This window comes from Micropterus dolomieu, linkage group LG01 (genome assembly GCF_021292245.1).
Source record: "Micropterus dolomieu isolate WLL.071019.BEF.003 ecotype Adirondacks linkage group LG01, ASM2129224v1, whole genome shotgun sequence".
NCBI lineage: Eukaryota > Metazoa > Chordata > Actinopteri > Centrarchiformes > Centrarchidae > Micropterus > Micropterus dolomieu.
The window spans coordinates 6,874,666-6,894,328 of record NC_060150.1 but is presented as its reverse complement, the minus strand read 5'-3'; the positions used below and the strand labels follow the sequence as shown (position 1 = coordinate 6,894,328).

Sequence of the window (19,663 nt, the reverse complement as noted above, 5' to 3'; positions counted from 1 at the left end):
TCAAAATAAATAAATAAATACATTTAAATTATTAAAATAATTAAGAGGAGCCGTAAAGCTGTAAATTTTCACATTTGTGAAACTAGAACCATCAAATGAAAAATGACATTGCTGATTTATTTCTGTCAATCGTTTCATCTGTTTAAACTGTTGCACAGTTTAATTTATAGCATAACATCATTAAAGCTTCATGTGTTGTGTGTAACTAGTAATTAAATCTGTCAGCTAAATTAAGTGAAGTAAATATTTCCCACTAACTTGTAGTGGAGTTGAAGTAGGAAGTGGTATAAAAAGAAAGTACCCAAGTAAAGTACAAGTAGACTACCTCAAATGTGTACTTCAGTAAATGTACTTAGTTACTGTCCACCCCTGTCCGCTAATCACTGCCTTCCATCCTGCATCCTCATATGGGACAGATCTTGATGCTGTCAGAGCTGGAGCTGAACTGGCCGAGGGCAAAGTCCAGACCGACCCCGACTCCACTGCCAACGCCGAAGGCAGCGTACAGAGGCTGGGTGAAGTTGGCGCGGAATGTGTGGAGGTGTGTCATGCTCCCTGCCACGCTGTAGAACGCCAGCGTCCCTGTGGACAGGTCCAGGTAGATGCCCAGGCGGGGCGAGTAGGTGACCGGTATGTCCCTCTTCTCATTTTCGTGCATGGCTGAGCAGCAGGTGTCCGACAGCTCCAGGGTCCAGGACTGGGCGTTGTAACCGAGCCCCGACCTGGCGTCTGAGCCCTTCCTGTTCATCGCCCCATAGGCCACGCCAATGGAGGAGCCCCGGCCTCTCCACTCCACCTCCCAGTAACAGCGCTCGCCATACAGCGGGGTTGGGCACATCACCTGGGTCCAGCCGTCGAAACGCTGGGGAGTGTCGGGGTAGGGCTGCGATGCCCCTTGCAGGGTGGCTTTGGTGTTGCCCTCGGAGAGAACCAGCCGCCGGTGGGCCGTATTTGGGTCAAGGGTCAACATCACAGTGTCTAGGAAAGGGAGGGGAAATTAAGTTCATGCTTGACCTTTGCCCCTTACTAGCTTTTTTCAGTTCTTTTCTACTGTATCACATGGTCTACATCAGCAGGCGGAGTTTGCACAGTTGCTATGAAGATGGATCTGTTGATTAGCTCAGTAGCTGTTACGGTTTCATCCATGGAGCTCTTAGAATTTCTTGTCCATGTCAGTAAACAAGTTGATGACGATCATGTGAAACAGCAGAAAGCACCTTTACAAACCCCTAATAAACTTAGTATTTTCTCAGATTTCTTTAAGTAAACATGAACAGCAATAAGCGCCGAGGGTTGACTGTTTTTTTTTAGCAATCACTGCAGCAGACATGAGTCATTAGTCCTGCAAAAGTTTTTCTCAGTGAAAGCCTGATTGCTCAGTGTAGAAAGTCATCTAAGATCTAAAATGTAACATTGAAGCGAAGCATTGACACTCACACTGTAGGAACTCCTCTCTGGTCCTCGGCTCTGGGGCCTGGATGCTGTCAATGTTGATTTCTCTCACTGGAAAACCAAACAATACTGTACGTAAGCTCATGCACAAAGAGAGAGAGACATTGATTTTGTTTATTTTGCTGGTTTTTTTGTTGGATGAATCATTGTATTTATTTATTTTTTTAATGTTTCATTTATTTGCAGTTTCTCATCTCAAAATGTCGATACCACGAAGATAAAAGTTACATGAACTCACATGCAGGGAAAGCAGGAGAGTGCATCACGGTGTCAGGTGTGGGCAAGTCCAGGAAGAGACTGGGGTTAACTGTTCAATTACAAAACCATCTTAGACACATTAGTATTAACGCACACTTGTCCATGTGAAATAACAGTACTGAATGTACCATTAAGCCAAAAGAACAATATTCATTTTATATATATATAAAGACATCTTACTTCCTGTTGGTGTTTCAGGCAGAGCATCAATCCCCCCTGTTGAGTGTACATGAGTCACACACTTAATCACACACATAATCAACGTGCTTTATAACTATACTGAGGTAAAGATTTTCTATAGTATCACAGAAGACCCAAAATTCTTACTTACAATACTGTACAAGCATTCAAAGGTCCACATGTTTCTAGAGACACAGGGATGATTCTTGTATCTATTGATATCTGTGGCCATCACAACATTGCTGCTTGTATTTATGTTTATTTAAGAAATAAAAGGTCATTATGTTTGCCATGGAAGACTGCTCTAAAGAAGAGCGCCAGCTACAGTAGATTCATCTAAACTGGATACTGAACAACCAAATTAATAGATTAAGCTTGACAGATACTTTTAAATCCTCTTTCAAGTTTTCCAGAGCCCGCAGTGAAAGTTATCCAAACTGCAGTGCAAAAGGCAGATTTAGGATATTAGATGAGTTGTGTAAAGTAATGAATTTCTGGAAGACTTGAGGAGGTGAAAGAAGAGGATTATTTAAGTCCATGGAAAATAAGCTTGGCTGAAAAATTAGCAGGGTGAAATTAAAATGATCCCTTTTGAAGTCTTTCTGCTTTTCTGTCTTTTTGTGTTGTTATAATTTTGTAATAAATTTCAACTCATCAACTGACATTTCAGCAGCTTTTATCTCTTGCTCTTCAAACACAAATCCTTTCACCACTTACACGTCAACTGATATTTCTACTCTATTAATCTTTTTCTCTTCAGCTGATGTTTCCACTCAATTCAGTGCTTACACCTTGACTGACACCTCAAACCCTTTCAGGTCCTCACCTTTGAACAACAACAACAAAAAAAACTTTTTCAGCTCTCCCAACTTCCAGCGTTCATACACATTTAACTCCAACTGCTTTCAGTGCAGAACAGCTGACACTTCACCATGTTTTAGCGTACACACTTGAACTTGCACTAAATTCTTTCAGGACTTCCACTTTGACTGACACTTACAGATCAATGTATCACCCACACTTGACACTGAAACTCTTTTCAAAAGTTCAACTGATACTTCAGCAGTTAAGTGCTTGCTCTTCAACTGATACTTCAACTTCTTTCAGCACCTCCTTTTAAACTGCTAATTCAAGCATCATTTTTATTTTATTAATTTTTTAAGAAGATGCAGCTACAGCAAATAGCTATTAACAACTGGCCATCAGCATTAAGGACAAATTGCATGTCCTGATATATTATATTAGCATGTACTATAAAAAGCTATATCTACATTAGTATCTAAGCCCTGCTTCTTTTCATCTCTTTCCATTGCCTCCCGCTGCAGATCATTGAAGTGGTTTTAATACTGTGATTAGATAGCAGAGTATAGGAACGTGATCTCACATGGGTTTCCTCCTGCAGATGGTGAGTTATTGGCTGGGGTAGCTGGGGTGGCCTGGCTGGTGCCACGCCGATGGGAGCGAAAGAGGCTGCTGATCGACGCCATCCGACTGAAACCTGACCGAACCAGGAGGACAAGACAAAAGGTCAGAGATGGAAAACAAAAGGTGTTACACTCTCATTTATTTTTTTGTCAGATGAGATAAGATAAAGATGTTCCTTTATTGATCCCCCATAAAGTAAATTCAAGTGGCAACATTTATTTTACCTCCAGTTGATGCTGGTGCAGGAGATGGAGCAGGAGCAGGAGTTGGGGAAGGAGTTGGAGTGGCTGGGATTGGAGTCAGAGTTGGGGTCGGGGCTGCAGCAGGGACACGCTGGCTATGACTGGACCTGCTCCAAAGAGACTGAGACTCTCTGCGGCTGGGAGTGGGGCTGGGTCTGGTCTCCTTCTCTGTTTGGAAGACATGTGAGATGTCAGATCAATTTTGGGGATACAGTACAATCAGTGTCAGCTGGTAACAAATATATTAGTTACTGATCCAAACACTATGTTTGAAAAGCTTATTACCGTACATTCACATTAAATTTATTTTATCAAGCTATATTATTCACATGGAACTGCATGTAAGAAGAGTTTATTTATTGTAGTAGCACCACTTTAGATGGGATGTCACAAAGTGCTTACATAAACAGAGACATAATATAAAAGATAAATAAAATAGAGATAAAAATAAATACACCTAAACAAAGGAAAGTCTAAACAGGTGGGTCTGAAGCTGATTTTGAAAGGGGTACTTTATTTTGAAGGTCACTTCCATTCCCTGCCTGGTTCGTGAACATCAACGTCTTTTAAACTCTGCACCTTCATTTTGTAATGCACGCTTACTGTTATAAATTTGTAGTCCTCAAACCCATAATGAGCAACTCTGATGATATCACTATGACTAGGGCTGCAACTAATGATTATTTTCATTATGGATTAATCTGTCGACCATTTGCACGATTAATCAATTAGATGTTTGGTCTATAAAATGTGAAAAATGGTGACGTTCTCAAATGTCTTGTTTTGTCCACAACCCAAAGATATTCAGTTTTCTGTCATAGAGGAGTAAAGAAACCCTAAAATATTTACATTTTAAGACGCTTGAATAAGAGAATTTGAACATTTTTTCTTAGACAAATAACAAAAAAAGTTGGCAATTACTTTTATAGTTGACAAGTAATCGATTAAACGACTAATCGTGGCAGCTCAATGACATTGTCGGCCACGCTACAGTAGCTAGGTATGGCTGTATATAGGCACAGCTGTGCTTTGAGCTAAATGCTAACATGTTCATAATGACAATCTTAACATGTTGACGGTTGGTAGGCACAATGTTTACCATGTTCACCAGCTTAGTTAAGTATGTTAGCATGCTAACATTTGCTAGTAAGCACTAAAGATTAGGAGACATAGTTACCAAAAGCAACTGAAAAACTCTGGTAATAGAGGAACCACTCCAGGGCTGACCCAGAGTCAACCACCCACTGCTTAAGGATATAGTGGATCTAAAGCATCTGAGTTAAAGGACAAAATGAGCAACTGAAAATGAATATGCTGTGTAATTCTCTACTTTTAGAACATGAGGACATGCAGAAACATTTCTGTCAGTAGGAAGTAACAGCCACATTATTACCAGGAAGTCTTTGGGTTTTAAATCAGAGCCAGTGTGACCTCCTGCCAGGCAAAGCATGAATGAACCTACCTGTCTCTCTTTCCTCTCTTCTCTGTCTGTCCCGAAGTCTGGGTGAGCTCGTGTTTCCTTTGTATGCGACAAGAAAGAAGCATAGTTTAAAAACGTGCACACACACATTTTTACTGCTTCGACAACTGCTGGTTCAAGCATCAAATCTTACCTCGTGGTGTGTCTCTGCTCCTCACATCCTGACTTTTGAGCCCTATACCTGAATAATTTATGTGAATGTCATGTTTAACAAGGACTACACATTGAAATACCTTTGATATTGTCACACATATGAACATTAGTGTACAGTACCAAGTCCTCGTCTGTCTGTACTCCGTGCTCCAACTGAGATACTGGGTGTGGAAGCTGAAAGAAATCATGTATATATTACAAGTATTTATATAAAATCTGATAAAGTGAAAAGATGCACAGATAGGACATAAAACATAGACTTAAAAGCATTGGACATACCTGGTGAACGGTTGTTTGTGTTGCGAGAACCCAGACCAGAAAAGACTACAGAAAAAAGGGGAAATAATCAGAAAATTTGTTTCAGGATCATGGAACATGTATTATGTGTACAATATATTCAGATAAAAAAAACAAACTTACATTTAAAAATCGCTCCTTTCTGTCCTGCACTCCGGTTGGCTAGAAAAGATTAGAGGAAGTCATTGTTAGGAAAGAAGACTCAACCCAACTGCGACTTTTGTTATGCTCATGTTTGGAACTTACGGTCTCCCAAAGTGAACAGTGTTGTGTCATTGACTGGAAGAGAACAGACAATGAGATGAGACGTGAAAACGAAAGAAGGTAGGTTAAACAAGATAAAACTCTTGTGACAGACCTTGTTTGGTGATCTTGCTTAGCTCCTCGTTGCACAGGTCCTCCACTCGCTCCTTGATAGCCAGTACGGCGTCTCGTACAGGCTCAAAGGAAGCTTCTGGATTGACCACCACAGTGGGCAGGTCCCCGGACTCCAGGGGACTGCACATGGACTCATATGTCTGAAGGAAAATGTGGCGGTGAGTTTGACTCTTGGGGGAAACGTATAGACTACAGCAGTCAGGACCTTCAACTCTACTACTTCAAATAAAAACCACAAAAAAAGCATCCTGTTTGAAGCAGGTCTGATCATGCAGAATGATGCACATCATAAGAACACAAAGTGCCACATGGACACAGCAAGGTAAAGTAAACAAAATCTGTGTCAATCAGCATCTGAATATGTCAAGGTGGAGTGGTTAAACGAGATATTGGAGTTCAAGCTCCAGGAAGTGATAATGCAACTCAATCATTTTATTAGACCCTCCAGTTTTCCTGTAAAGGAGACCCGTCCACCTCCTCCATCCCTCAATGAACTTGGTCCAGCCTACCTGCAGATAGTGGATGTGGTCGTCACAGCAGGCCAGGTCCTTCATCTCCGTGTCCCTCCTCCTCAGCTCCTTGACCTCGGCCTCCAGGCTGTCGGCAACCTCCTGAGCCTGGCCCAGCTTCTCCAGGCTGGCCTCATCCAGCACCTGTTCCAGCAGCTCCTGTAGACGCTCCACTGAGCGCTGCAGCTCCGACAGCACCTGCTCCGTGTCCTCATGGACCCTGTCTGAAGAACGCTTTGCAGGCAGAGAGAGAAACGGTAAGTTGTTTATGTCTCAGTCTGCCAAAATACACATGCAGTAAGGCCCACTTGCACCCATCTAAAACAACTGTGACATTATTGCAGGGTTTATGGGAAATGTGGTTTTTATTTTGAGAAATAGTGGGGGAAAAAAAGCATGCACTTGCAAAATGGATGCAAGTTAACCCAACTCAGAGAAAAAGCTCCCGAAAGAAAAAGTCTGCTGACCAACCTTCATCGCCTCAATCATCGTCTTCATGTCTTTCAGCTCCTGCTCTCTGTCTTTCAGTCTCTGCTGATTCTGTGCATGGATCTCCGACATAACTTTCTACAGCATTACACATAAAGAGTCAACATCAAAACAATTCCCATCTATCTCACTCAAACAGACAAACGCAAGCAAGAGGAAACAGCTGTATATGTGACACTGAACATAATGTGAGATGGTGCGGTGTCATCCCTATGTTGTCAGGGTCCTGTGTTCCCCAGCTCTGTATTCCCTTAATAAAACACATAAGACATGCTTTACATCAGTCTTACCTGTGATTTTAAAGCTTTACAAATACTGTTTTTTGTTACGATTAGTAAAAAGTTGATTGTTGATTCATTATGATTAGGGGTTAGGGCTAACCTTACAACCATGATCTTATCATTAATTTTCAAATTATGGTTCGAAAGATGAGACTCACACGTTCAAGCCAACTTGAACCCCGTGAAATTACCTTGTACTATTGTGTCTCCTGATGTAAACTAACATTGTAAGAGACTGGTAAGAGCTATATTCGAACGACAGGGAGATGGACGTTTCAAATGTAGTTTGAATGGTAAATTTCTTTTTCGCCACTGTCAATGTCTAAAGCCAAGATGGCTGCAAATGTGAAGGTGTGTGTTTGAAGGAGTGTAACATCAGTAGACTGCTTGCTGTGAGTAGATGATTTCAACATATTGACCCGGGGACACATACACTGAATATTTAACCTACAGGTAAAACATTGCTGAGAACATGAAACCCTTCCAAATGTGTCCCTAATTTGTCATATTAAGAGGTTAATCTGTTGAACATATAACCCTGATACATAGATACACTCCCAAGGGTGGAGCGTTATGAACAGACAGGAATGTAGTAAGGAATGTCCTCAGACATCTTAAACAGAAACCCATCACACTGAACAATGGACGGTTAAAAGGCAGGCAGGGTGATGATATACTGTATTTAAAAAGTATTGATTGTGGCCTATTGTAGAAACAGTTGCCCCTGTTTAAGGTGGGATTTTCTAATTATAGTGTGTGTGATTGTTCCCAGCTTATGTACTAACTGTATGTTATTGTTAGCAAGCCAGCTAGCAATGGACGCACCGACCGTGGGAGTGTGTTTGTGCCTGTCTGTCTGACTGAACTCCAGTTCTTTCTTTTATTTCCCAACCAGTCTCTCTCCCTTTTTCTCTTGTCTCTGTTTTGTTCATAAAGCCAACTTGTTCGAATGCGTCTTAGTCGACCAACAGGAAATTAATGCTCCATGCATGCACTGGTTTTAGCGCCTTTCACACTACATCTGCATTCATCATTCACACACACATTCAAAAACAGAACAGCCGCCAGGGTCAATTCGGGGTTCAGTATCTCGCCCAAGGACACTCTGACATGCAGCCTGGAGGAGCCGGGGATTGAACCGCCAACCTCCCGATTAACAGGCTCTACCTCTACCTCCTGAGCCAAAGCTGCCCCACATTAATGGCAAACCAGACCTTTATAGAACAAATTTGATGGTTTAAATCAATTATGAATATATTTGTCAGTTGCAGCCCTGATTGAGTGATTACATATCATATACACAACACGATGGGCCCATGTCCCTAACTGTCTTACATTGTGTAGTGCAAAAGAGTTTAACACCACCTACTAAAAAGATTTTACCCAGCCTATAACACAATCCAAACTCTTAACAGTAACTCATATAACAGTACACACTGGTAACTGGTTGAGTGCCCCTCATCACTGCCATTTTTTTGGGAGCTTCTCATTTGGTGCCTGAGGCCATTCTTGCCTACCTGTTTGTCCAGGCGCTCGGCCTTGGTGGACACACTCTCGTGGCCTTTGTGCTGGTTGCTGGTGCACAGCCAGCAGACAAACACTTTACACTGGCGACAGAAGAACTCCTGCAGGTACTTGTGCTGGGTGCAGATCTTCTCAGCCAAATTGCCCGTGGGTGCGATCAGCTCATGCTGCTTCAGGGACTTCTTGGTCTTGTGGGGCTTCAGGTGGGATTCGCAGTATGAGCTCATACACGACAGGCAGCTCTTGACCGCTGCTCGCTGTTCATCTTTGCACAAGTCGCATGGCACTGCTGTGGTGGAGAGCTTCCCTTTGGGTCTAGACGAGGAGGCGGCAGCACCACGGGCGCTTCGCATAGACTCACGCACGTCAGCTTTGAGAGCCCCTTTGCGGAGCTGCTCTACGGCCTCAGCCAGCATGGTGTTCCTGGACAGGGAGGGCTTGGGGCAGAAAGTCTGGCGGCACTGGGGGCAGCTGTAGACCCCCTTGGGGTCGTCCTTGCTCCAGTAGTCCTTGATGCAGGCCATGCAGTAGCTATGCCCACAGGGGATGGTGACTGGATCGTTTGGGAGCTCCAGACACACAGGGCAGTTAAACTGCTCCTCTGTCCACAGTTTAGCACTCATGCTTACACTGTCAAACCCAATAGAAAGAAGAAACCGAGAGAACAGAGAGATGGTTAGTAGGTATGACACTCAGGGATGTTTAGTAATCCAAAGCAGAACAGTGGAAGAGAAAGATCCAGGAAAGTGAAGAGGTTTGTTTAGCCTGGACTCACAGGAGGAAAATGCTGTCTCTCAGGCGTGAGTGGGTAGAGGTGAGCGGGGCGGGGCCAGAGCCACCAGGCAGGTCTAGCGGGGTAAACAGGTGTTGGTGGAAAGCTTTTAAATAGCAGTAGAGTAAAGGTGTGAATAGACACAGATCGTTTTATCATTTCACCAAACCAGTGGTGAAAGAGGTAACAGATGATTGATGGGACAGAAGAAAACACAGCTGTGCAACACAAATTACAAATCTTATTTTTTTTTTTTACTAAATCTTTGTTTTGTGTTTGAAATACTGGCATAGTCTCATCTGTTTGGGCCTTGAACAGTTATTTAAATGAAACCATGTGAGAAGTTCAGTGAGGAAATGTCTCTTTGGTGGAGCCGTGACAGAGTCAATCAATGCAGCACTGAGGTTGAGATATTGTGACATTTAGTCCCCAGTATGGATCCTAGGGTTTAGGGTTAGAAATGCATCAGTGTCTAACGTTTTCCTCCCATCACTTGCTTTGTAACATGCGGTTTATTTGGGCTCAGGTCTTCATTGAGTGAAAATGAACTTTGTTGACCTACTGAATTATTGAAGTGTGTGGTTTCTGATCAGCATTTTGGAGGATACTGATGGACTCCCTACCAATCGAACAGTGCTGAGGATGCTGGAAAAGGATGCTGTTCAACAAAAAGTCATTTGTATCTTTACGTCAGGGATGAAGGAACAGAGAAAAGAGAAAAGAGAGCGGAAATGATGTGTTTCTCAGTTAGTGTTATGGACTGGTAGAACTTGACACACATATCAGTCACTATGAGGAATGATTTTTCAGATAGCTATGTTAATAATTTACAGAGTTCAGTTTACTTGGCTTTTTTTGCAGCATTATTGATCTTTTCATTTTAAAGAAATGCAAGTAAATGAATACTGAAAACTTACCAGCGATACCAGGATAACCACTGTACTACTACATGGAGACATTGTGAACACTGTCTACACACAACATTTTGTTTTACAAAAAAATTACAAATCTTTATTTCTCTTTCCACAGGAAGAAGAATCTCATTATCTCTTACACATCAAGTCATTATCTCTCTGTCCTACACTCGATGGCATTCTTGTTTTAAATTAAATGAATGAATCGATAGTCATTTAAAATGTGTTTAATTAAACTTGTGTTCCAGTCAGTGAAGTTTTGTTTAGTTGTAACTGTTTCACTTTGTGAATTAATGTAAGGAGTACTTCAGTGAGTTTAATAAAAAAAAGAAGGGGGAAGATGGCTTTAAAGTCGATTTAAAAAACCCTGTTCTTACTTTGGCTAAAATGAAGCTGGTCAACCCTCATCACACAGGACCTTTCAACCCCCCTGATTCTGATCAGAAATCCTCATTCAGGCACTTTCCCAGGTTTCACATGCATCTTACTATGAAATGTTTTGTGCATGTTCATACTTATATATCCTATGATTTCTAACACAGAGGTTTTTAAAGTGTGAGGCGGGCCTCCCCAGGGGGGATCCAAACTGTTAAAGGGAAGGCTCAGTGAATGGAAGTGAAAAAAAATTTCATTTAGTTATATAATTTTTATATAACTGTTGGGAACAGTTTTTAACACTTTCCCAGAGTCAGAATAAATGTATTAGATGTCAAACAGCAATATTAGGCTATCTTGGCTCAATTGGTGCGTGTCTTTGGGATCAAATAACATAATCATGATCTCGTAGGCATACAAGAATTGAGCAAAACTAAGCAAGTAAACTAAGGGGGGCTGAGACCCACAGTTTCAGGCTTTGAAAACCCCTGGCCTACCACATATAAGCTAAGTGCTATGATCATTTACAACTGACCTTTTTCAGTTCACGTCACAATATTCCCTCTAGGTCTACAACCACAATATACAGTGAGCACAACTTGTCACTAGGGAGCAGTGTTGCGCCTCTGCTCTTTTACTAGCTTCTTCTGGCGCTTGTTAGCATAACTATTGTCAATATTGTCATTGCTGTTGTTGTTGTTATTTGTTATTATCACTCATCTATTGTTATCTTTTATTATGTATTGACTGTCTTACCTGGATTTGAAAAGTGTCCTTTGTTGGTTAGAAAGGCGCTTATAAATAAATATATTATTAATTAATGTATTATATCAGCTACGTATTACTTACTTACCGTAATATACTTGCCACCCTATTTCACAGAACTAAACAAGAAGCTAATGTACCGTAACTCAGACATCAAGAGTGGACTCATTTCCCAAACGATTTGTTTAAGCGAAGACGGAAGTACACAGACGGGAATCCTCTTGCACCTCAGACAGCTACTCCACAGCAGCCCTGCCGAGTTAGGTCTGTTTAGCTAACTTCATTTATGGGTCTCTTTTAGGTTTGCCCAGATGTCAGATAAAACCGTGAAACGCCCAGGAGTTGGTGTCGGGGTGCTTGTGACAGATTCAGCCCACCCAGGCTGTGTGCTCCTGGGGAAACGGAAAAGCGTAATGGGCAAAGGAACATACCAGCTCCCCGGAGGCCACTTGGAGTTTGGGTAGGTAGGTAACGTTAGCTTTTAATTCAGCTGGTTAGCATACTCCATTCACAAATCTGACACTTCTTAGCAGCATATTTATGTGATGCAAGGCTGTTTATGAATGTTTGACACTGTCCTTCATTCATATGATTCGGCAAACATCTTTTCCCGCAGCTTCAGATTAGGCAGTTAAACACAGGTCCAGATCAAAAACCACTACGCCTAGAGCTGTCAAATCTGGACTAGATCATGCCAGAGAAGCTACAGTTTCTTTAAAGCATTGTTTCAGATTCATGAAACCTTTATCCTATTTTTCTTTTTTGCATATAGGACACATTTAACTAGGTCCACATCAATAAACACCATACCTAGAGCTGTCAAATCTAGACTAGATTATTCCAGAGAAGACACTTTTCACTATTGTGACGTTTTCTGCCATGTTACCATAAAGGTGAAATGTTCAGCAAATATTAAGACATGTTCTGAATGTGCTGACTGACTTCCAGTGGATGTGACATTTATTTCTATGTCCCTGAAAGAGAGACGTGGGAGGAGTGCGCTCACAGAGAGGTGTTAGAGGAAGCAGGGGTGCATTTGGTGAACATCCGCTTTGCATCAGTGGTGAACTCCATCCGCCTGGAGGATCAGTACCACTACGTCACTATAATCATGCAAGGAGTACTGGACAGGAAGAAGTCAGGAGAGCCAGAGAACATGGAGCCGGAGAAGAACGAGGGTGAGTAAAGTTAAACTACAGTTTTTCTTAAATTGAAAAACATGATTCCCACCTGACTGAGCAGTTCATTATAGAGACTGTGTGCTTCTCTCCCTCTCAGGTTGGACATGGACACAGTGGGACCAGTTTCCTCCAGAGGATCAGCTCTTCTTGCCGCTAGCCGGTCTGAGACAACAGGGCTTTCACCCATTCAGGACCACAGTAACAAACACTGAGCCATGAAACTGCTGTTAACACTGGGAAACTTTTAACCTACATCAAAAGATAAAACACACTTACCTCTTTATGTTTTCTGTTACGGTACATACTGTAATTTCTGCCAGTATCATGAACTTTTGTTACAAATGTAGATTTATGTGTTTTCTATTTTAGGAATTCATGACATACAGATTGTCAGCTGTACATTAATTTAGATTTAAAGCAAAGAATGCATTAGCTGTGTTCAATTAATGGGCTTCACAAGTGTTTTAAAACACACACATTAAAACAACAAACATTGAACATATTTAAAGATTTTATTCTTTTTGGTAATTGCTCTTTGGCACCAGATCATGTCAGTTATATTATATATATTCAATGTTAAATAAATAAATAATCATATTCTAATGCCTCAGCTATTGGCAGCAAAATGACTCAAACAGTTATACGGAGATAAATATTTCAGATTATTAAAAGACACTTAATAAAAGACAACAGTTTTATAGTAGTATGAACCAAATATGCACTATTATTTATCAACAAAAACAATTCTGCCTCAAATGAGAATCAAACAGATTCTGCAGGATGACTGAAACTAAAAGAAGTACAGCTTTAGTCAGTTTCCCTCATTTTTTCTACCTCACATCAGAGTGGTGCCGGCGACACCCACTCCTAACAGCATGGTCCACAGGGCTGCAACAGTGGGTGCCACAGCACCATTAAAGGTCTTGTCGTGGGCGTAGGTGATGATGTGCAGGGCTCCGCTGTAGGCCTCCTCACAGGTCGGCTGGATCTGATCCTCGGGAAGCTGGAAGCCAAATGTCCCATTGTCTCTCAGCTCAAAGGTGTAGGTGTAGGGGATCCCCTGCAACCGAGCCCAGTCTCTGGATGAACCAGAGTTGGGGTCTGTAGAAAGAGGGTACACATTTAATTGGCCATCATGTAACCTTCTCAATGAGCTTTAGTAGCCACTTTATTTTACATTTATGGATGATTCCTTCAAACCTAATATTTATAGTTACACTCACACAACCAGTGTATTGTTAGCTAAACTAAAAACCAGTAAAAAGATGATGAGTGTGAGTAGAGCAAAAATAAACTAAACCAAGTAGGAGTTCAGTTGGAAAACAGCCCTCCTTTAAAACAACACAGAGGACTGATGTTGGTGGGAGCGTGTTGCTTCAGGTACTAACGAGACATGAAACACAATCCAGAAAATTTCAGGAGGTTTCAGTTTCATGGTGGTTCAACTTTTTTGGCGGAGACCTCTGCCTCGGCTAAAGTCCGCCTGAACGTGGTCCTAGAATCGACAGTTTTAACCTAAATACTTACAGCCACAATGCTAACACACAAACTTAGCAGGTATAATGTTTACCATATTTACCCCATTAGTTTAGCATGCTAATATGTTAACATTTACTGATTAGAACTAAACACAAAGTACAGCTAAGGCTAATGGGAATGTGATTTGTTTTGGTATTTGGTCATAAACCAAAATATGCCCGAATATTAAAGTGGCACTAGATTAAAAGTCAAGGGATTACCAAAGTCTTACTGAGGGTGGCACAAATGTGTGTACCAAATTTCATTGCAACCCATCGTAGTTGTTCATAGTGGCTAGACGGAAAACCCTCTAGCCTGAACTTGAGACTATGAATGTCTGTACCAAACTTTGTGCCAATCCATTGTGTAGATGTTGAGATCAGTTCAGTCTGGGCCAAAGTGGTGGACCGACAGACCTTTATTGCCATCCCTAGAGCTACGATGCCAGCAGGGCTGAAAATAATGAATCTGTGAGAAGCAGTGATGTGTGGACTTACACAATACATTCGGTGAGCTTCCTACAGTGTAATTCTTCCCATGGATCCCCCTAATGGCATCTGCTGCAGCCAAACCCACCTCCATCTGAGGATCCAGACATTAGCATTTGTCATACAATCACTGAAATGAGCAGAAATCCAGAGTGCACAAAACCTTATTTCATCTATTGAGTAAAGCCTAATGGGGATAAAACACACGTGAATGAAAGCAATATTGTGTTCAGCAAATTACAGTTTTGACAACAGAACATCACAGTTTACAAAAGCAAATGTAGCTTTCACCAGTTCTGTGTGCCTATATGATGTAGGTTTTCACTAGTGACCGTATCCAGTCAGAAAACACGCTCAGGTAACTATGAGACCTCAGGAAGCAGATTTAAGCATTCTAGATCAGTATTAATGACGGGACTTGATGCTCTTTCCCTGTGACAGAGACGGGAGAATGTGAGTGCATGCTTGAGACGCTATCTGTCATATATTAAAATGGGAATGTGAAAGGCTTTTGCAACCAGAACATGTCTGATGGAGATCAGTGAACAGGTGCTGCAGCCCAGTGTTCAGTTTGTTTCCAGAAATACCAACATGAGGATTGAAATGTTTAATATGTTTTTTTGTCTTCAGTCTGTATCAGTCAGAAGTTTGCATTTAGATTTGCTAAATTACTACAATTTGCATAATTTCCTTGAACATTTCTGTAAATGTTTAGCAGTGGATCAAGATATTACCTATTGCCAATTGCCCTTTTCATTGCAGGTTAATCTGTAAGTGCACGATAATGAGATATTTTTGGGAACCAGAATTGACACTCACTGGCCACTTTATTACGTACACCTTGGTAGTACTGAGTTGGCTCCCCTTTTTGCCTTCAGAACTGCCTCAATTCTTGGTGGCATACTCTCACCACGGGGTTGGAAACATTCCTCAGAGACTTTGGTCTATATTGAGATGATAGTATCACGCAGTTGCTGCAGATTTGAGATTTGTCAGCTGCACATCCATGATGAGAATCTCCCGTTCCAACATATCCCAAAGGTGCTCTATTGGTGGTATTGATCTGGTGACTGTGGAGGCCATTGGAGTACGGTGAACTGATGGTCATGTTCAAGAAACCATTTTGAGATGATTTGAGCTTTTTAACATGGTAAATTGTCATGCTGGAAGTATGGGTACACTGTGGTCATAAAGTGATGGACATGGTCAGCAACAATACTCAGGTAGGCTGTCGCGTTTAAACGATGCTCAGTTGGTACCAAGGGGCCCAAAGTGCCACACCATTACACCACCACCAGCAGCCTGAACTGTTGATACGAGGCAGGATGGACGCACGCTTTCATGTTGTTTACACCAAATTCTGGCACTACCATCTCAGTGTCGCAGCTGAAATTGAGACTCATCAGACCAGGTAACGTTTTGCCAATCTTGTATTTTCCAATTTTGGATGAGTCTATGTGAATTGTAGCCTCTTTTTCCTGTTCTCAGCTGACAGCAGTGGTCTTCTGCTGTTGTAGCAGCCCATCTACATCATGGTGTGATGTGGTGTGGGTTCAGAGATGGTATTCTGCATGCATGCACCTAATAGAGTGGCCAGTGAGTGTATACTGACCAATGCTGGAATTTAGAGCCGGAAGCCAATATCGATATTTGAGATATTTAAAAAATCTGCTAACAGCATATTGGGCTGTAGTAAATAGGCAAACAATCTTGATAGGATCCCTTAGATTTAAAACAAATTACAGTTTAAAACTCAGTACTCTAGTGGACAAACTCTGCTATGGTTTTAAAATGACAATTCAATTCAAACCTAGTTTGGTATTTCTGCACTATAATTTCTTGTTACTTATTGGCTGTTATTTAAACAGATACTGATATAGCTGCAATAATTGAGTAAATTAGTATAATTTATCTGTCTTGCTCTAATCCAGACATAACAGATTTTCTACCAATTTCACCATAGCAGTCGTCCTGTTCTTCTAAAATAGTTGTACCATAGTCTACATGCACAGTACTGTATGTAAAAAAGAATCACACACGCAGCTTAGACTCACTATTTAATTCCTGGCACGTCAATACTGCATATTGGCCTTAGTATATTTCAGACATATTGTATCAATGTATATGTTGGCCGATAAGTAACATAACACCAGTACATACAGTACAATAGTAACAATAAATTTGCAGTACAGAAATGCCAAACTAGGAGTGAGATAATTTAGACTAAAATATCTAACTCAGTATGTATCTTGGACACAAATAAAAAAAACAAATGTAAGGGATCCCTATCAAGATTGTTTGTTTACATTACGTGTCTAAATTTAAAAGAGATTACTATCAGCCGATATTTTTATTGTAGTTTTAAAACTCCAGTCTATCTATCAGTCTCTGCCTTAAAAATCCAGTATTAGTCAGCTGTTACTGTCTAATCAAGAAGACCTGGCAGGATGTTGTTGCATCAATTCAAGAGTCTCAGTGCTCATAAACCTATAGTGCTCCAGCATTATTCACTTGAGATTCATAATTGAAAACCTCATCACGTCATCCATGAAAGTCTGATGTGACTCTGCATCCTGACAAGCCAAAGAAACACGGTGTTGTTTGAGTGGGTCTGGAGAGCAGGCTGGCTTCCCTACGCTAAAGTCATTCTAAAGCTGGAGAAAGGAATCGATATTAAACTGTTTTGGACAATTCTCCATGTATTGTGGCTCCAGTGGGTTATTGCCTGCATCAGCCTCCCTCCTAACAGCAACAGTTCCTTCGTTTTCCACTATCGGTGTTTCACAGCTTCCTCCTGTTCTGCTGTCTTGGCAGATGAGGACTGACTGCTTTTGGATGCCAAGCTTGTTAATGACATCTGTCGTCCTGCCATGTGTGTGGTTTGTATACACTGTGTGAAGTCCGAATGCATTTTGCCTTGCCCCATCCAACAACAACAACAACAACAACAAACAATATTAAATCCAAAGCCTTGAAGCCAAAAGTAAATTAATGTTAACACGTGTACTGAAGTGTCTCATTTACTTTGGCTGCATAAGCTCAGTTTCTATGACAATTTGAAGAGTTATGCAATATTACATAGAATATTGTGTGTGTATGTTAATTCTCAGATATGTGTCAAACATGCATCCCTGTGTTTGTAGATGTAAATACCAGCTCTTCGTAGTTGTCAGCGGTGAAGTTGGGATGTCCAAATGGAACCAGAAGCAGCTGTCCGTAGGAGTGGATAGTAAGGAAACACAGGAAGTCCTCTTTCTGGCCTCCTACAAAATAAGTTACGGCCTGGGCCTCGGGCTCAGACACAGGTTGGCTCCCGCAGTAGATGTCTGAGGAGCAGTTAGATGATACCCCAATTGCTGTGAAAGTAGCCAAAGAAATGGAATAATGTGAATTAAAAATGTAGTAGTGACACCCTTCTTACCATCACACAGGCTGAGCAAGTTCACTGTTTCACATGTAATAGCCTCAGCTTCACAATTTGGCAACGTCAATATAAATGTACACAAAACATTTATGTTTAAAGCTGCATTAACTCCTAACCTCTAACATGCAATTCTCTTCTATTGATTGCACTATTCATTAACTCTTAATTCTTCCCCTTACTGTCCCATTGATGCCATACATGGTAAGATTTCTTTCTAGTATTATTTGCTGCTCTTAAAAGTATCTTTTGTCACTTGTAGATCTCTTACTTTATTGATGCTTGTATGATGTTCCTCAAATGTAAGTCGCTTTGTATACAAGTGTCAGCCAAATGAGTAAATGTAACTGATTTTGGCCACTTCAGGACAAAAGAAACACGCTGACAGTGACACTTAAAGTGACATGGCCAACTTTAGACCTCGGTAAGTAGCAGATCATTCATTTGGAGTCATATTTCTGGCGAAATTGGTGTGTTTAAGTCCAATTTTCACTTTCTTATAGCTGTTTTTGGTTTCTACTGTATCACATTCTGAGGGAAATATCTTGCTCTTTAGCTGCTAAATGCTCCACTAGCTAGTCGCTAACTTTTTCTGCTGTTGGGGGCATCTGCTGCATCTGAAAACAACGCTTTGAGAGTGAACTATAACCACTTCTGGGCCATAAAAACAAAACAATGAGCTGAAAGACACTAAAATGCTCTGTAAAGCTAAAGGGAACTGTACTGTCAGGTGATAATTCTCTGTGGGTTTGTCACTGTAAGAGACTGCTTTCACATACAAGTAGTCGTTCTATCCCTTATTGATATAAAAATTGATTATAGCAGCTTTAACTAAATATTATTTAATGCCAAAACCAATAGGCTAATTATACACTACAATAAATTAACAGCCAGAACATTGGCTTGATAACTTTAAGTCACAAACAAATTGTGCTGTAAAAAACAACACAACAAGCTGTATAAATATGTAGAGGGAGAAGCACAACAAGACTCACTGCCCCAGTTGGCATCAAAGTTGCGGTTGAGATCAGTGCCGTAACAGTCTGAAGGTCCTGGTGACCTGTTCTTCCTCCACAGTCGAGTCTAAACAGGCCAAAATGGTTGGTCAGTGAAATCAGCTGGTTTTGAGAATTAAACGGGCACTTAATGTTTTTGTACATAACTAAATGCTGCCTTGGATTGCTGTTTGATGTTATTTCTCCATTCATCTTATTTAGAAAATGAAATGATTTTGTACTTGGGCCATGTTGATCATCAGAAAGCAATTGATTCGCTGATTGAACTGTGACTCATTTAAACTTCACTGCCATCGCTTTAATGGACCATTATTCTCTCATATCCCGCTCCCCAGTAGTTTGAGAGCTTGATGCACAACTCAGGAAGTAATTTTGGTAAATATCCATCAAATACAAGTACTGACTGTGTTGTCCTTCCAGGTGTAGATGTAGCCGTCCATGTTGAGCACAGGGGTGACGTAGAAGTCCATGTTCTTCATCATCTCTTCCATTTTTGGGTCTGTTTTGTATGTTTGCAGGATCTAAGTTGAGGGAGAAACAAAAAA

At 41.1% G+C, this 19,663-nt stretch overlaps 3 protein-coding genes across 3 annotated transcripts in view; 1 reads left to right on the top strand and 2 right to left on the bottom strand.

The window, feature by feature from the left end:
- Window positions 1-96: 96 nt before the first annotated feature.
- Window positions 97-9,555, bottom strand: trim25l (tripartite motif containing 25, like). The gene is made up of 17 exons (XM_046054455.1): window positions 9,444-9,555; window positions 8,662-9,298; window positions 6,846-6,941; window positions 6,375-6,608; window positions 5,846-6,005; window positions 5,734-5,766; window positions 5,611-5,649; window positions 5,470-5,514; window positions 5,311-5,364; window positions 5,171-5,218; window positions 5,020-5,076; window positions 3,540-3,725; window positions 3,275-3,388; window positions 1,891-1,926; window positions 1,691-1,759; window positions 1,438-1,503; window positions 97-978 (listed from the first exon to the last, which is right to left on the bottom strand). The coding sequence occupies exons 2-17, from the start codon at window positions 9,289-9,291 to the stop codon at window positions 404-406; spliced, it is 2,442 nt and encodes an 813-aa protein (XP_045910411.1). The 5' UTR covers window positions 9,292-9,298; window positions 9,444-9,555; the 3' UTR covers window positions 97-403.
- A 2,105-nt stretch (window positions 9,556-11,660) lies between these two features.
- On the top strand, window positions 11,661-13,173 carry nudt15 (nudix (nucleoside diphosphate linked moiety X)-type motif 15). The gene is made up of 3 exons (XM_046049448.1): window positions 11,661-11,954; window positions 12,476-12,672; window positions 12,773-13,173. Exons 1-3 carry the CDS (start codon window positions 11,806-11,808, stop codon window positions 12,892-12,894), a joined length of 468 nt encoding a protein of 155 aa, XP_045905404.1. The 5' UTR covers window positions 11,661-11,805; the 3' UTR covers window positions 12,895-13,173.
- Window positions 13,174-13,304: 131 nt separating this feature from the next.
- The window catches only part of LOC123970976 (carboxypeptidase O-like), an 8,098-nt gene continuing 1,739 nt past the window's right edge, over window positions 13,305-19,663 (bottom strand). Inside the window, 5 exon segments of the mRNA XM_046049437.1 lie at window positions 13,305-13,776; window positions 14,691-14,775; window positions 17,835-18,037; window positions 19,098-19,185; window positions 19,523-19,663. The exon segment at window positions 19,523-19,663 is cut by the window's right edge and continues 156 nt beyond it. Of these exon segments, the coding sequence (XP_045905393.1) occupies window positions 13,511-13,776; window positions 14,691-14,775; window positions 17,835-18,037; window positions 19,098-19,185; window positions 19,523-19,663 (783 nt within the window). The 3' untranslated portion in view covers window positions 13,305-13,510.

Bases quoted from the DNA above. Each gene is read 5' to 3' on its own strand.
- trim25l (XM_046054455.1), bottom strand. From the start codon at position 9,291: ATGAGTGCTAAACTGTGGACAGAGGAGCAGTTTAACTGCCCTGTGTGT. The intron at 5,650-5,733 runs GTAAGTTCCAAA...AATCTTTTCTAG, and splicing joins ACTGTTCACTTTGGGAGACC to CCAACCGGAGTGCAGGACAG. The intron at 3,389-3,539 runs GTAAAATAAATG...TGGTTCGGTCAG, and splicing joins TGCACCAGCATCAACTGGAG to GTTTCAGTCGGATGGCGTCG.
- nudt15 (XM_046049448.1), top strand. From the start codon at position 11,806: ATGTCAGATAAAACCGTGAAACGCCCAGGAGTTGGTGTCGGGGTGCTT. The intron at 11,955-12,475 runs GTAGGTAGGTAA...TGTCCCTGAAAG, and splicing joins GGAGGCCACTTGGAGTTTGG to AGAGACGTGGGAGGAGTGCG. The intron at 12,673-12,772 runs GTGAGTAAAGTT...TCTCCCTCTCAG, and splicing joins GGAGCCGGAGAAGAACGAGG to GTTGGACATGGACACAGTGG.